This window comes from Scomber scombrus, chromosome 18, assembly GCF_963691925.1.
Source record: "Scomber scombrus chromosome 18, fScoSco1.1, whole genome shotgun sequence".
Classification (NCBI taxonomy): Eukaryota; Metazoa; Chordata; class Actinopteri; order Scombriformes; family Scombridae; genus Scomber; species Scomber scombrus.
The window spans coordinates 10,716,026-10,729,972 of NC_084987.1; the positions used below are offsets into that span (position 1 = coordinate 10,716,026).

The 13,947-nt window shown below is 36.9% G+C and overlaps 3 protein-coding genes across 3 annotated transcripts; 1 reads left to right on the top strand and 2 right to left on the bottom strand.

The window, feature by feature from the left end:
* Positions 1-461: 461 nt before the first annotated feature.
* On the bottom strand, positions 462-1,425 carry LOC133999342 (hemoglobin subunit alpha-1-like). Its single transcript, XM_062438541.1, has 3 exons — positions 1,184-1,425; positions 892-1,099; positions 462-598 (listed from the first exon to the last, which is right to left on the bottom strand). Exons 1-3 carry the CDS (start codon positions 1,423-1,425, stop codon positions 470-472), a joined length of 579 nt encoding a protein of 192 aa, XP_062294525.1. The 3' UTR covers positions 462-469.
* Positions 1,426-2,331: 906 nt separating this feature from the next.
* Positions 2,332-3,058, top strand: LOC133998980 (hemoglobin subunit beta-2-like). The gene is made up of 3 exons (XM_062438055.1): positions 2,332-2,432; positions 2,605-2,827; positions 2,930-3,058. Exons 1-3 carry the CDS (start codon positions 2,341-2,343, stop codon positions 3,056-3,058), a joined length of 444 nt encoding a protein of 147 aa, XP_062294039.1. The 5' UTR covers positions 2,332-2,340.
* Positions 3,059-8,424: 5,366 nt separating this feature from the next.
* LOC133999514 (hemoglobin embryonic subunit alpha) lies at positions 8,425-9,347 on the bottom strand. The gene is made up of 3 exons (XM_062438716.1): positions 9,225-9,347; positions 8,928-9,135; positions 8,425-8,636 (listed from the first exon to the last, which is right to left on the bottom strand). Exons 1-3 carry the CDS (start codon positions 9,320-9,322, stop codon positions 8,508-8,510), a joined length of 435 nt encoding a protein of 144 aa, XP_062294700.1. The 5' UTR covers positions 9,323-9,347; the 3' UTR covers positions 8,425-8,507.
* Between the last annotated feature and the right edge of the window lie 4,600 nt (positions 9,348-13,947).

A 13,947-nucleotide genomic window follows, 5' to 3' on the forward strand; every position in this document is an offset into this window, starting at 1 on the left:
ATTACTGAATGTTATTACATAGTTACTTCACACATATATTAACAGTTTTATACTCACAGTTACTGTGATTATTAGATTAAAACAAAATACAACCTAATTGTGTAAACCTTTGGGAAAATATATAAACTTTACATATTTATAGTATTGGGATATTCTGATGAAAATATTGCATTATCGGTAAAGCGTAGATTACTAAATATTTCCACATAGGGAAGACATTTGTAGATATAATTAATTAAAACAAATTTGTTTTGTTTTGTTAAACTTTGGTAAAATATATGATCTCCATGACTGTCCCCATTTTGATATTCTGCTATTTTATGGTGATGCTAAACAGACTGGAAACATAATTTAACCTTAATGTCTAAAATAATCACACACACAAAAAAATGTTTTTTTTTGTTCATGTATTTATTTAGTATATGCAGAGTAAACTCATGCTGCAGTTTGCGTCTTCTTCTACAGCTGTTTATCTGTATTTCTCAGCTAGAGCCAGAGCCAAGGCAGCCAGGAACTTGTCCATAGCCACATGGACCTCAGGGGTGAAGTCTTTGGGGAACATGATGGCCATGACCACAAGGATGCAGTGGGAGGCAATCTGTGAACAGAAGATAATCACATAGATGTTACATATATGGAGTTTTTATCTACCCATCCACACATCTGTCCAAGATGTTTGCTGTTACAGTTGTTGTTCCTTCTGTACTCCATTCTTCATATGTACAGTATAGATCAATTTGAACACTGCAGGTTTTGCTGAATTGAGCAGAATTATCTACACTGTACATAAGGACATTATGTGTCTGGTAATGACAAATGAAGCTGTTGCGAGTCTTGAGACCAAAGTTTGAGGAACAGATAGCATCATGAATTAATCAGTTGAATGTGCACCTTGAAGTTGGCAGGGTCCACTCGCAGAGTGAAGGCATGCAGCTCACTGAGGGAGAGAAGACCTCCTTTCAGGTCATCGATCTTGGTCACAGCATCACCAACTCCAGCCATGATAGTTCTTCCATGCTTCCTCACGTTTTCAGAGCCGGGGCTCAAGTCCTTCCAGTGGGCAAAGTAAGTCTTGGTCTGGGGGTAGACGGTCAACAACCTGGGTAAAAAGGGAAAAGGGTGAGTATGTAAATGAATACATCAGTGTTGAATTTTACATCAGTCAGTTTTAGGTCATGTTTACCTGGAAATAGCATCCATACCGATGTCGTCAGCCTTTGCAGACACTTTACTCCAGAAGGCCAAGACATTGGCTTTATCCTTAGCAGTGAGACTAGTCATCTTGGTTGTGGTTTGAGTTTCGCTCAGTGCTCTGTAGCCCGAACAAACGTGGTTTTTATAGTTCAAACAAAGCATGGACACACCCAGGACCACCTCCAAGATATGATGCAGAGGGCGTTTCACGTTAGATTGCAGCCATGACATAAACAAAAAAAATCTCCCTAAGGTGGCCCCAGAGCCTCTTTGAGTTACAACACTCAATGTCAAACATTATTTGTGTTTGATAGCAATCTACCTCATTATTTAACATATGTTTTTCATGTATATCTATGGACACAGCCGGGGCAATCGCGTGCTATGAGCAGCAACTGGCATTAATAAGGGGAAATAAAACCACCATATGAACATATTCATAGCAATAATACAATTGTGATTAAAATCTGAAGATAATTTCCACAGAGTACCATCCAACAATGTGATCCTATTAAAGGAAAACACCCTTGATGTGCTGCTTTATGATAATGTTGCATGAAGAAAGAAGAACTTGTAGTGGCTAAAGTTCGCACTGAATTGAATGAAATGGTGATTATAATCAAAAACCTGATGGCGTTTCTGTCTCCAATGAGCAGTCTGGAAAATATAAATGATGGTGCAGCTGACAGTATCAACGTATTTACACCAAGATTGTTTTGATCGCTGTCCAAGGTGCTGATAATGAAACCTCTTTTCATGCTTTTATTGTGCAGTCTGTGGGTAAAACTGACATTTTGCTACTGTTTGTCAGGTTTATGCATATATCAGGCTGTGGCTATACCAACAATTTGTGATCATTTCAATTTTATGAATCAATGTGACTCTGAGGGCGATTGTATTATTTTTCCTTGTTGAATTGGGGGGCCCTATGAGTGGGTGGGGTATGCTTTTTATCTTAGGCTATTTTTTGTCTTTCACAGAAACAATCTGAGTGCTGCAGATAAACTTATCATTGTTGTAAATGCCCGGCCCACCAACCAACCAATCACACGCTTGAGAGCGGAGCAGGGTTGCTTTAAAAGGTGCATCTGGTGCCGGGCAGTGCAGTATCCACACATACGCACAGGACAATCTAAAGCTACCAAAATGGTCGAGTGGACAGACTTTGAGCGCACCACCATCCAGGACATCTTTGCCAAGATGGACTATGAGGTCGTGGGCCCTGCAGCTCTTTCCAGGTGAGGTGTGTTTGTTATTTTGCATTAAGGGGAGTGAACATGAGACGTAATGTTTATGACACCATCGACAAGGACTTATTTAAGGATCAGAAATATGTATACTTTGTCAGTGCACAACTTACCTGAGATAATGACAAACAAGTTTTTTGTAATGTTTTCTTTTCTTTTTCAGGTGCCTGGTCGTCTACCCCTGGTGTGAGAGGTATTTTGGTAATTTTGGAAACCTCTACAATGCCGCTGCTATCGCTGCAAACCCGATGATTGCCAATCATGGAAAAACTATCCTGCACGGTCTGGACCGGGCTGTGAAGAACATGGACAACATCAAGCAAGAATATGCCGAGCTGAGCGTGCTGCACTCAGAGAAACTGCACGTGGACCCTGACAACTTCAAGGTAATGGGTTACGGGATAGTTGTGACTAATGTTATCTATATTCAATAATCAGCCCAACTATTATGTTGTTGATGTTGATGTTTTGTGCCTGTTGTGTTGCAGCTGCTGGCTGACTGCCTGACCATTGTGGTTGCTGCCCAGATGGGAAATGACTTCAATGGAGAGGTCCAGGCAGCTTTTCAGAAGTTCCTGTCGGTGGTGGTGACCTCCCTGGGAAGGCAGTACCACTAGAGAGCTGCAACAGAGGACCATCACATGCTGAGATGTTTTCATCCTGTCTCAAAAGCAAATAAAACACTGAGCATTTTCAAAACGTTGTTTGTCTGTAATTGCACGAAAAAAATGAAATCAACATGATAATGTAACAGCGTAACTGAGATAGTAAAAAGTGAGCTTTATACACAGGATTATAATTAAGAAAGGGACAAAAACGAAGATAAAATGTTAAAGTGATAGTCCATGTGCATATCATGAGAGCAACCTGTTGTTAACTCTGCATTCTGCAAGAGTTTAAGTCACATCACTGAATGTCAACTATCATCACCCCCATCTAGTAGTAGTATCATTTAATGATACAATAACTGAAATGGTCTGAATTTAGACAAGAGGAATGCGACCAAAATAAAACCGGAAACGCAAATAAAAATGGAAAATAATAAAAGATCACCTGACTGGTCAGGTCACACTGTGACAGAATACAATGGGGAGTACCATAACTATCATTGGTGATAAATCTGATGGCTGTATGATTAACAGGATCTCAGGGTTTAAAAGTGGAATCTGCCTGTCTGTAAATTCTCCTTAACCAACATAGACAAGAGCACTGCTTCAACAACTCTCTTTCTGCTAATTAAAGGAAAGCTGGCTCTGTTCCTGTACAAAAAAGCCAGTCTTTTTTCTGCAATTTACTAGCCAGAGTGCCGACATGGTATTTAAATGTAAAACCCTTGTCAAGTCAAATACCAAGGTATTTGTATTCTGGTACTTTCTCAATATGAGATCCATTCACAATAGATATATGCAAAACATTATAAACAATGGCTCTTGAAAACAACATACATTTAGTTTTTCTGTAATTAAGCACCAATTTAATACTAATAAACACATCTTGCAAATGTCCCATGGTATAACCACAAAAGAATGATACATATTAAATACTTTAATCACCTACAGTGTATTTAACTGCATTTATGAAAAATAATTCATTTCTAAACATCAAATGAAAATAAAATAAAATGGAGTATTCCTTCTGCGATGTAGTCTAGCCTGAGCAACAAGGAAGTTGGTAGGCATGCAGACTCTTGTTTGAATGAGTAAAAACTGATTTATTCAGTCTGGGGTAACAACAAAAAGAATGTGTGTCCAAAAATGGAAAAAAAATACAGATACACAACTAGGCGTGAACATGTGCACACAGCTACACTGTCATCCACTGAGCCCCTTCTAAACCTACATCTCTCCCCTTAAATACACCCTCCACTCAATTAGGCGGAACCATTACTACTGCAGGGGTGTCCTCTCCGTTTTACCAACTGGCACTTAACAATGCTACTTGTGTCAACACTGTTTATCACACATTATTCCCAACATTTCCTTATCAGCCAAAACAAGAATTAATCATAAATATACAAAAAAAAAACATTTAACTATAATAAATCCCCCCATAATTAGTCCAACCCACTGACATCATTAGTGTATAAATACAGGAAGTAGTTGTGTAGTTCTGCCTTTTGTGTGTTAAGCACATGGTGGGTATGGTAAGTAACAAAGAAAGACAGTGCATAACTTATAAACTCAGAACTAAACCTAATAAACAATAATTAAAGTTTATACATGTCTGTCTTCTACTTTAACCAAAAGTTTGCTGAACGAAAACTGTAACCAAATATAATGCAAAACGCAAACCCGGTATAGTATGCATGTGCATATGATTACTGGTAAACTAATGGTTTAACAAGAATAGTCGATTTAATAAGATAGCTGGTGTTGATGGTGAAAAATGGTTACAAATGATGTATTTAACCCACTTTGTCACACCTTCATTTACATTTTGGTGCTTTTTGTCAATATTGAGCAGGACTTTTTTTTCTAAATAAGTTGGGGCCAATGATGTAAAATTTGTAAAAAAAACATTTTGTTGCGTTGCCAAAGTGGATTACATGTATTCCACATTTTAGTTCATGTATATTTTCCTGTACATAATCAGATTTTTATGAAAAAATACTCCTTACACCAACTGGACACTGGGTTGCATCAATCAATCAATCAATCAATCAATCAATCAATCAATCTTTATTTGTATAGCGCCAAATCACAACAAAGTTATCTCAAGGCACTTTACACATAGAGCAGGTTCTAAACCGTACTCTTCAGGTTTTAATTTTAAAGAGACCCAACATTCCCACATGAGCAAGCACTTAGCGACAATGGCAAGAAAAAACTCCCTTTTAACAGGAAGAAACCTCAGGAAGAACCAGGCTCAAACTGGGCGGCCATCTGCCTCGGCCGGTTGGGGTAGAGAGGAGAGAGAGAAAGAATAGGAGAGAGAGAGAGAAGCACATAGAAAATAAACATTGAAGCTAGAAGTTCCTGGATTGGAATCTGTCATCCGGACGTCTACAGGCCCAGATTACCTGTGAGACGAGAAAGCACAGACAACTCCGGGGAAGAAGTTTAGGTTATTGAATGCATTAATGTTATTGGATATAGATAGATGGATAGAGAGAGAGAGGAGGAGAGAGAAGCTCAGTGCATCATGGAGGTAGGAGTCCCCTGGCAGTCTTAGCCTATAGCAGCATAAACTAGGAGCTGGCTAACTATAAACTTTATCAAAAAGGAAAGTTTTAAGCCTACTCTTAAAAGTAGAGAGGGTGTCTGCCCTCCGGACCGAATCTGGGAGATGGTTCCACAGGAGAGGAGCCTGAAAACTGAAGGCTCTGCCTCCCATTCTACTTTTAGAAATACTAGGTACCACAAGTAGGCCTGCGTTCTGGGAGCGCAGTGTTCTAGTAGGTACATAAGGTACTATAAGCTCTTTAAGATATGATGGAGCCTGACCATTAAGAGCTTTAAAAGTAAGGAGAAGGATTTTAAATTCTATTCTTGATTTTACCGGAAGCCAATGCAGTGAAGCTAAAATAGGAGTAATGTGATCTCTTTCTAGTTTTTGTCAGAACGCGTGCAGCTGCATTCTGGACCAGTTGGAGAGTCTTTAGAGATTTATTCGGGCAGCCTGATAATAATGAATTGCAATAATCCAGCCTAGAAGTAACAAATGCATGGATTAGTTTTTCAGCATCATTTTGAGACAGGATGTGTCTAATTTTTGAAATGTTACGCAGATGAAAATAGGCAGACCTCGAAATTTGTTTTATATGGGAATTAAAGGACAGATCCTGGTCAAATATAACTCCTAGTTTCCTTACAGTGGTGCTGTAGGCCAAAGTAATGGCATCCAGAGTAGTTATATCATTGGATAATGTGTTTCTGAGGTGTTTAGGGCCAATCACAATAACTTCAGTTTTTTCTGAGTTTAATAGCAGGAAGTTACAGGTCATCCAGGCCTTTATGTCCTTAATACATGTTTGTAGTTTAGTTAACTGGTTGATTGCATTAGGCTTTATTGATAGATATAATTGAGTGTCGTCTGCATAACAATGAAAATTTATTGAGTGTTTCCGAATAATGTTTCCTAAAGGAAGCATATATAAGGAGAATAGTATTGGTCAAGCACTGAACCCTGAGGAACACTGTGTCTAACTTTTGTTTGCATTGAGGATTTATCATTAACATTTACAAACTGAAATCTATCTAATGGATGTAACCAGTATTTTTCATAAAAATCTGATACACTGCCTGACCATGTTCCTTCTACAGTCAAACACCATTGTTTGTTGAAGAAATGGACACTGAAAATCAAATATAACAGTCAACAAAGTTCAGTGAACTTGGTTTTTCATGTTATTTCAGTTTAGAAAAAGAAATATCTGACAACCAGAAATGATATTGTTCAGGTATTTTATAAGCTACTCAAAAGTTGTTTTTTTATGATCGATCTTTAATTAGAATTATAAGCTACTGATATTTAACACAATTAGCATCATAAACTACTGATATTTGACAAAATTGTCCTCCAACAGAAAGGCTTTCAATAGGACTCAAATGATGTAAGCAGTTATACGATATTGACATTGCATTTTAAAATCAAATTTGACACTTGTTTAAACACAGGGCTTTGGTCTCAATATTTGAAATGCATTTTTAAAGTAAATATTCCTTTTAATGAATTCTTATGAATTAACAATGTTTTTCTAGGGTTACACCATGGGACATATAAACTGAGCAAACCTGACTAAGTCCAAAAAACATCAGTTTATGAGTAATTAAGAGCTTTTGACCTTGTCGGGCAGCAGTTGTTATCATCAGCGGTCCTTTTCTGTAAAACACTTTTTCACAATTTTAACAAAATAGCCTCCTAAATGTGGTTCACTTGACTTGACATGATTCCCCAAATTATATTTAATATTTAGAACAATTGTATTCCGTTAATATTTACTTAAAATTAAAGAGTAATAATGTAAGATTATGCCAAACTACTTCAAGTGCTGTTTTATTGCGAATTTGAGGGGTTTTAAGCAAGTGTAATTTTTTGTTGGTATAAGTTTGAATGGTTACACCACTGGGACATTTTTAACATAATCCTCTAATGTAGTCTCTCAAAAATGGATTGAAAGCAAAAATTTTACACTCGGTCCACAGAATATGTGCAACATATTCATGCATTTATTTTCAAATCTGAACCCTTTTAAATTTATGTTCAGGACAAAATTCAGTAGGTATATGTATCACCTCAAAATGCACAAAAAAGCCTCTTGGAGCCATACTCTCACTCCAATGGGAAGTCGGCCATGTTGCAATAACTGGTCAATTTTGGCGTTTTTTGTTTTTTGTTTGTTTTTTTGCCATTTGCAGGCCTTGTATTTTAAGGAACTGCTCCTACATTTTTAACCTGGGCATCTCCAAATTAACTCAGTGTCATCTTAAGACCTCTGTGATGAAAAGTTATCAAAAACTAAAGTCTACATCAAATGCCTTTACTGTGGTGCCACAACAAACTTTGATGACTCGCCATTAAGAAGGAAGTTGCTGTAAACTTAACAGCTACATTCCAATATGCCCCAAATTTCTCATGATTTAGAAGAGTCCCATCCTGAACACATCTATGCTTAAATATTGAGTCAGTCATAGCTTCACCTTCTGGACACAGGAAGTCAGCCTCATGTGACAGACATCATTTGATTTACTCGAAATTCACATGGTGTGTTCTCCAAATCATATGCTACACATGAAGATTAGTGGGTGTTCTATAGTGCCACACAGTGTACACAGGAAGTGGTATTTAACCCCTTCCCGCAATGTGTGATAACAGCCCAAGTATGAAGCCATGTAGGTGCCCGCGTTGCAAACCCTCCTTGCAGCTTTAATTGTTATTATTTATATACTTATTTAAATTATGCCCATTTGCTGTGATTTTGAACAGACTGGAAACACGATCATCATGAACCATGATGTCTAAAATAATCACAAAGAGAAAACACTTTTTTTGTTCATGCATTTATTTAGTATATGCAGACTTGCAGAGTAAACTCATGCTGCAGTCTCTGACTTCTTCTCCAGCTGTTTATCTATATTTCTCAGCCAGAGCCAGAGCCAAGGCAGCCAGGAACTTGTCCAGAGACACATGGACCTCAGGGGTGAACTCAACGGGGAACATGGTGGCCACGACCACAAGGATGCAGTGGGAGATAATCTGTGAACAGAAGATAATCACATAGATGTTACATATATGGAGTTTGTATCTCCCCATCCACACATCTGTCCCAAATGTTTGATGTTACAGTTGTTCATTCTGTACTCCATTTTTCATATGTACGGTATAGATCAATTTGAACACTGCAGGTTTTTTCTGAATGGAGCAGAATTATCTACACTGTACATAAGGACATTATGTGTCTGGTAATGACAAATGAAGCTGTTGCGAGTCTTGAGACCAAAGTTTGAGGAACAGTTAGCATCATGAATGAATCAGTTGAATGTGCACCTTGAAGTTGGCAGGGTCCACTCGCAGAGTGAAGGCATGCAGCTCACTGAGGTTGAGAAGACCAGCTTTCAGGTCATCGATCTTGGTCACAGCATCAGCAACTCCACCCATCACGGTCTTTCCGTGCTTCTTCACTGGGGCAGAGCCAGGGCTCAAGTCCTTCCAGTGGGAGAAGTAAGTCTTGGTCTGGGGGTAGACGACCAGCATCCTGTGTGAAAAATGAAAAAAAGGTGAGTATGTAAATGAATATATTACAGTTGGAGCATGTTACAACACTCAGTTTTAGATCATATTTACCTGCCCAATGCATTGGCGCCAATTTCGTCAGCCTTGCTAGAAATTTTGCCCCAGAAGGCCTTGACAGTTGCCTTGTCCTTAGCGGTGAGACTAGTCATCTTGCTTGTTGGTTGAGTTTCGCTGAGTGCTTTGAAGCTCAGACAGTGGGGGTTTTTATAGTGAAAATAAGCATGGGCACACCCAGGACCACCTCCAAGATATGATGCAGAGGGCGTTTCATGTTAAGATGCCAGCCTAAATGAGATAAACAAGAATCTTGTAATGGTGACCCAAGAGTGTCTTTGAATTACAACACTCAATCTCAAACATTAATTGAGTTTGATAACAATCAACATAATTATTTAAATTTGTAAATTTGTGATGTAGATATGGACACACTTGGGATAGTCACAGGCTGTGAGCAGCTACTGGCACAAATAATGGGAAATAAACCACCATATGAGCAGATACATATTATTATTGTTATGAATTCAAAATTATACTATAACATACTGAAATAATTGAAGCATGTGCTATGTAGTCATTATCTACCTCAATATATTGTTGTATTGATTGTTATTATGATGTATCACTAGGTAACAAACCTACTCAAGTCATTTATGTAAGCCATAAAAAAATATATGTTGGCACTACATAGGCTATAATATGGGCACAACTTACAAAATGCTGTGATGACAATAAAAAAAAGAAATTTTAAGAGATAAAAATGGACTGTCTTTGAATTACACTACTCAGTCTCTCATTGGAATGGTCTTCTTTCTCAAATACTCTGCATATTTAATCTTTTTTTATTTTTATAATTATAATCATTTAAATTATAATCATTGTGAGTCAGAGGGCTTTTGTATTATATTAAACTGGGGCAGCAAGCCATATCTTGTAGGCCAGACAGCAGTATTCTTGACTCCCTGACCAACAATCTAAGTTGTGCAGATGCTTCTTTCTTTTATCATTGTTGTAAATCAGTACTTGGCAGCTCACCGCCCACCCAATCACATGCTTTTGGGAGTTGCTTTAAATAGTACTTACACTATTGCAGTGAAAAATCCCTCCTTCGGCCCCAAAAAGCATTGACATTCACACTACAAAAGAGATGATAAAACTTTGATATAACACCTCCAACTGCAAACAAGGCCAAATATTTGTAATATATTTGTTAAACCCCCAATAGACCATCATACTTTATGAATGTTGACCTTAAGTCACCATTGCTTTATTCTCTATTACTTGATCTTGTTTAGCCCATCATATGTGACCTCAAGTAAACTTTGCTGTTTCACATTTAAACTCATATTGTCTTCAGTTATGTTGATATTTTCTCTCTTTTCGTTGTTTTTTTTTCTGTTATTATTTTTTTTAGTCTTGTTTGCCTTAGATCATCATGGGTTACTTAAGTTTGGATGTTTATCTCAGAATATCATTGCATTGTATTTGAGATCATCATTACTTGCAGCTATATTATAAGCTTCAACCAGATGTTGATTTATGACCATTTAAACTGTGGCTATACTCACTAGTCTGGCAAACAGTGACATGTAGAAACTATATATAATATATAATATAATATATTTATGAACTTTCTTAGTGTACCCTAAATCACAAGTAAAAACAACAGTTCTACTCCAATATTTAAACAAAGATTTAAGCAAATGTACAATTTTACCATACTGGTACATGTAAAATTGGCATTAAACTGTTACAATCTGTTTGTCATTATATCAGGATGTTTGCATCACCTCTCATGTATGTCATAATTTGTCTTCCCAAAGATTTGGAAAATGCATTAAACCATCCATGGTTCACACAAACTCTAACTTGAATTAAGTCTTTTATTGATTTTTTTTTTCTCTCCAAAAGCTAGCTTAGCATTGCAGCACAGGTCTGCAGACGTCACCACCTTTTAGTGCATTCTCAAAGTGGGGACATAACTAAATTGCAGCATTCTTTCCTTTAGTGTTAAGAATGTGCCTCTCAAAAATAAGCACAACCTTCTATAATCCTCCTGGAACACAAGTATTTACCTCTACATAAACTGTAAAAGACAAAATTATCAGCAAACAGTAAAAGGAAAACACTGTTCATTTTTGCCTTGCACAAATGATAACAACACTGCATAGTTATATTGTTAAGGAAAAAATCTCTTTCATTTATGACTGGAGTTTTTATTTTGAGGCAGTTAATAAAAGAAACAAAAAAAGGTCATTACTGTTAGAAGAAACTACTGTGGCATAGAACTACTGCAACTTCTGTTATTTTGATGTTAGCATTTTAACTTTTCTAAATCTACAGAACACCTTAGACACCAAATTCTTACTAAATATATATGTTTTTAACCAACCAAATGCTACAAAAGTGAAACACATTATAACCATGTTTAACCAAGATTAACAGCACTGATTTTCACTCAAATCCAGCCCAGTCACTTAGGTGGTCTATTAACACAGTGGATGTCAAAATGTGCCCTGTGTACTGTAGGGTCATGAACACTGAAGACAACATCATGTAACAATAGAATAAAGCAAGAATGACTTGAGGTCAACATTCATATGATAGTCTGAAGACAACATCTTAGAGTTAATGAATATATAAATCAATCAATGTAAGCTGGTTATAACAGTCAGTATTTGTTTATATTCACCTGGTCGCAGCATCTTTGCCAATGTCCTCCGCCTTTCCAGGCCCTTTACTGGAGCACAGACAGTCCCGACTGTGTCTGTGTGACTGGTCATTTTTCCTTTGTTTGACTGTAAACTGTGGTCAGTGCCTATCAGGAGCATAGACACACCCAGGCCCACCTATGAGATAGGCTGTGTGAGGCGGTGGGCTGCAGCTTGCATAAGATAAACAAAGCATGACCATATAAGGATCTATCTGAGATTCTGGCAAAAAGTATGCTACTCACATGAAATTGTTCTCTGACAAGTTAACATTTGTATTTTTTATTTATTTTTATTTTTCATTTCAGCATTACTGGCCCTATAATCTGAGAAAAAACTGAAAATCAAAAAAAATCAAACATAACATTGTGTTATAAGGATCGATCTGCTTGGAATGTACACAGGAGGACCAATCAGGCTCCACCTATTTATCATGTGACCTCAAGTTACTGCTCTCTGTGAATGTGGTTAAATCACCTGAAAGTCACCCGATCATGACAACCCCAATTAAAAATGTGATAGGATTATGATATTATATATTTATAATACAGTAAGTGTGTCTGTTATTTTGATGAATAAAAGAGAACTGTACTGTTTATTAGTTTTGCTAATTACTGTAGGATGCCAGAACTTTGAACCTCAATAACTCGAATTCTAAGGTGTTAAAAAATCTCCCCACAGTGGTTTTACTCTTACAAACTTAAAGTAACTCATATAATCCAATTTAAACTTCCTTTGACAGTCTAGATGTGACCTTATGACAACTAGCTTAAGATTTAAGAAATAATGAAAAACAGATCATTGTTTAACTGATTAATTAGTATTTTTGGGCAAAAGTATCCTATGGTAGGCATCAAAATATTTCAGATATAGGTCTATGACGGCAAGTCAAAGCATAAGTCAACATTTTTGCTGTATTTATATTTTAATTGCACAACCTCATTAATTGGACACTTTCAGTAATTACTCCAGAACAAAATTCGTGAATAATTACCCAAAAATAAATAAATGAAGAAATATTGTAATTTATATTTGCATATGACAGCAGTTATTGTTGTCAGACATGAGAGGCTAAATCATTTTCTCTGATCAAACTTTTCAAATATACAGCAGACCTAATTCAAACAGATTTAAAATCTAGGTTCTGTAACCAAGTAATGTTAATGGATTTGTTTATCAGTTGGGCATCTTCCCATGTGATCACATATTTTCATGTTTCTTGCCAAAACATGTTGTGTTTTTTTATCTAACCCAGTGCAGTGCAGCAGTAAGGGAGGAGCCAATGTGGGCAGAGATAAGTGGGGTTTTTTTTCTTTTCCAGTGTATAGTTCAGCTGATAGTAAAGCTGTAGGCAGCTTCCATTCATTTAAATTTTTCATTTTCATTAACTAGTGCAGATAAATGTATCAGCCTGTAGGTATCCAGACAGCTGGGCTTTATATCCTCATAATCAAATAATGCCACTTCACTTGGTACCTTGGATAAAAGATAAGCACATTCAAAGATTAAAATTAAAAAATAAATAAAATGATATATGAATAGAAAAATCAGTGAGAAGGTTTGTTTGCTGAAGTGACAACTTTGCCTCTGGAGAATTAAAACTAGCCTTTCCATTGCTTATTGGCTGGTAGGTCTCCACTAAATGTTTTAACTTTGTTTTAAACATGATCATCACAGCAATTTATTGTGCTGATTCAAGGCGCCACTTACCCTGACGTGTTATCTCACCAACTCCTCCCAAAGACAAGTAACTGTCTAAAGAAACCAGCTGGCGCTGTGACAATATTTCTTTTAGAGATTGTGACATGGGCAATTTAAAAATGCTATACATAATTGCATTGTTTCAAATAAATATACATTATATGGCTACCCATTGCCTGGCTACTGCCAGTAAAAATGGCAAATACAAAGCAAGAGGAACATTTGTTTTATAGTGAAAATTAACTTTTACGAGTCATGTTGGAGTGGAGTGCAGTATCTTGGACCAAAAAAGAAGATCAGTGTGCCTAGTTATAAAAGCTCTACTCCACAACCTCTGTTTTATCAACATGGGGACAACCCAACTT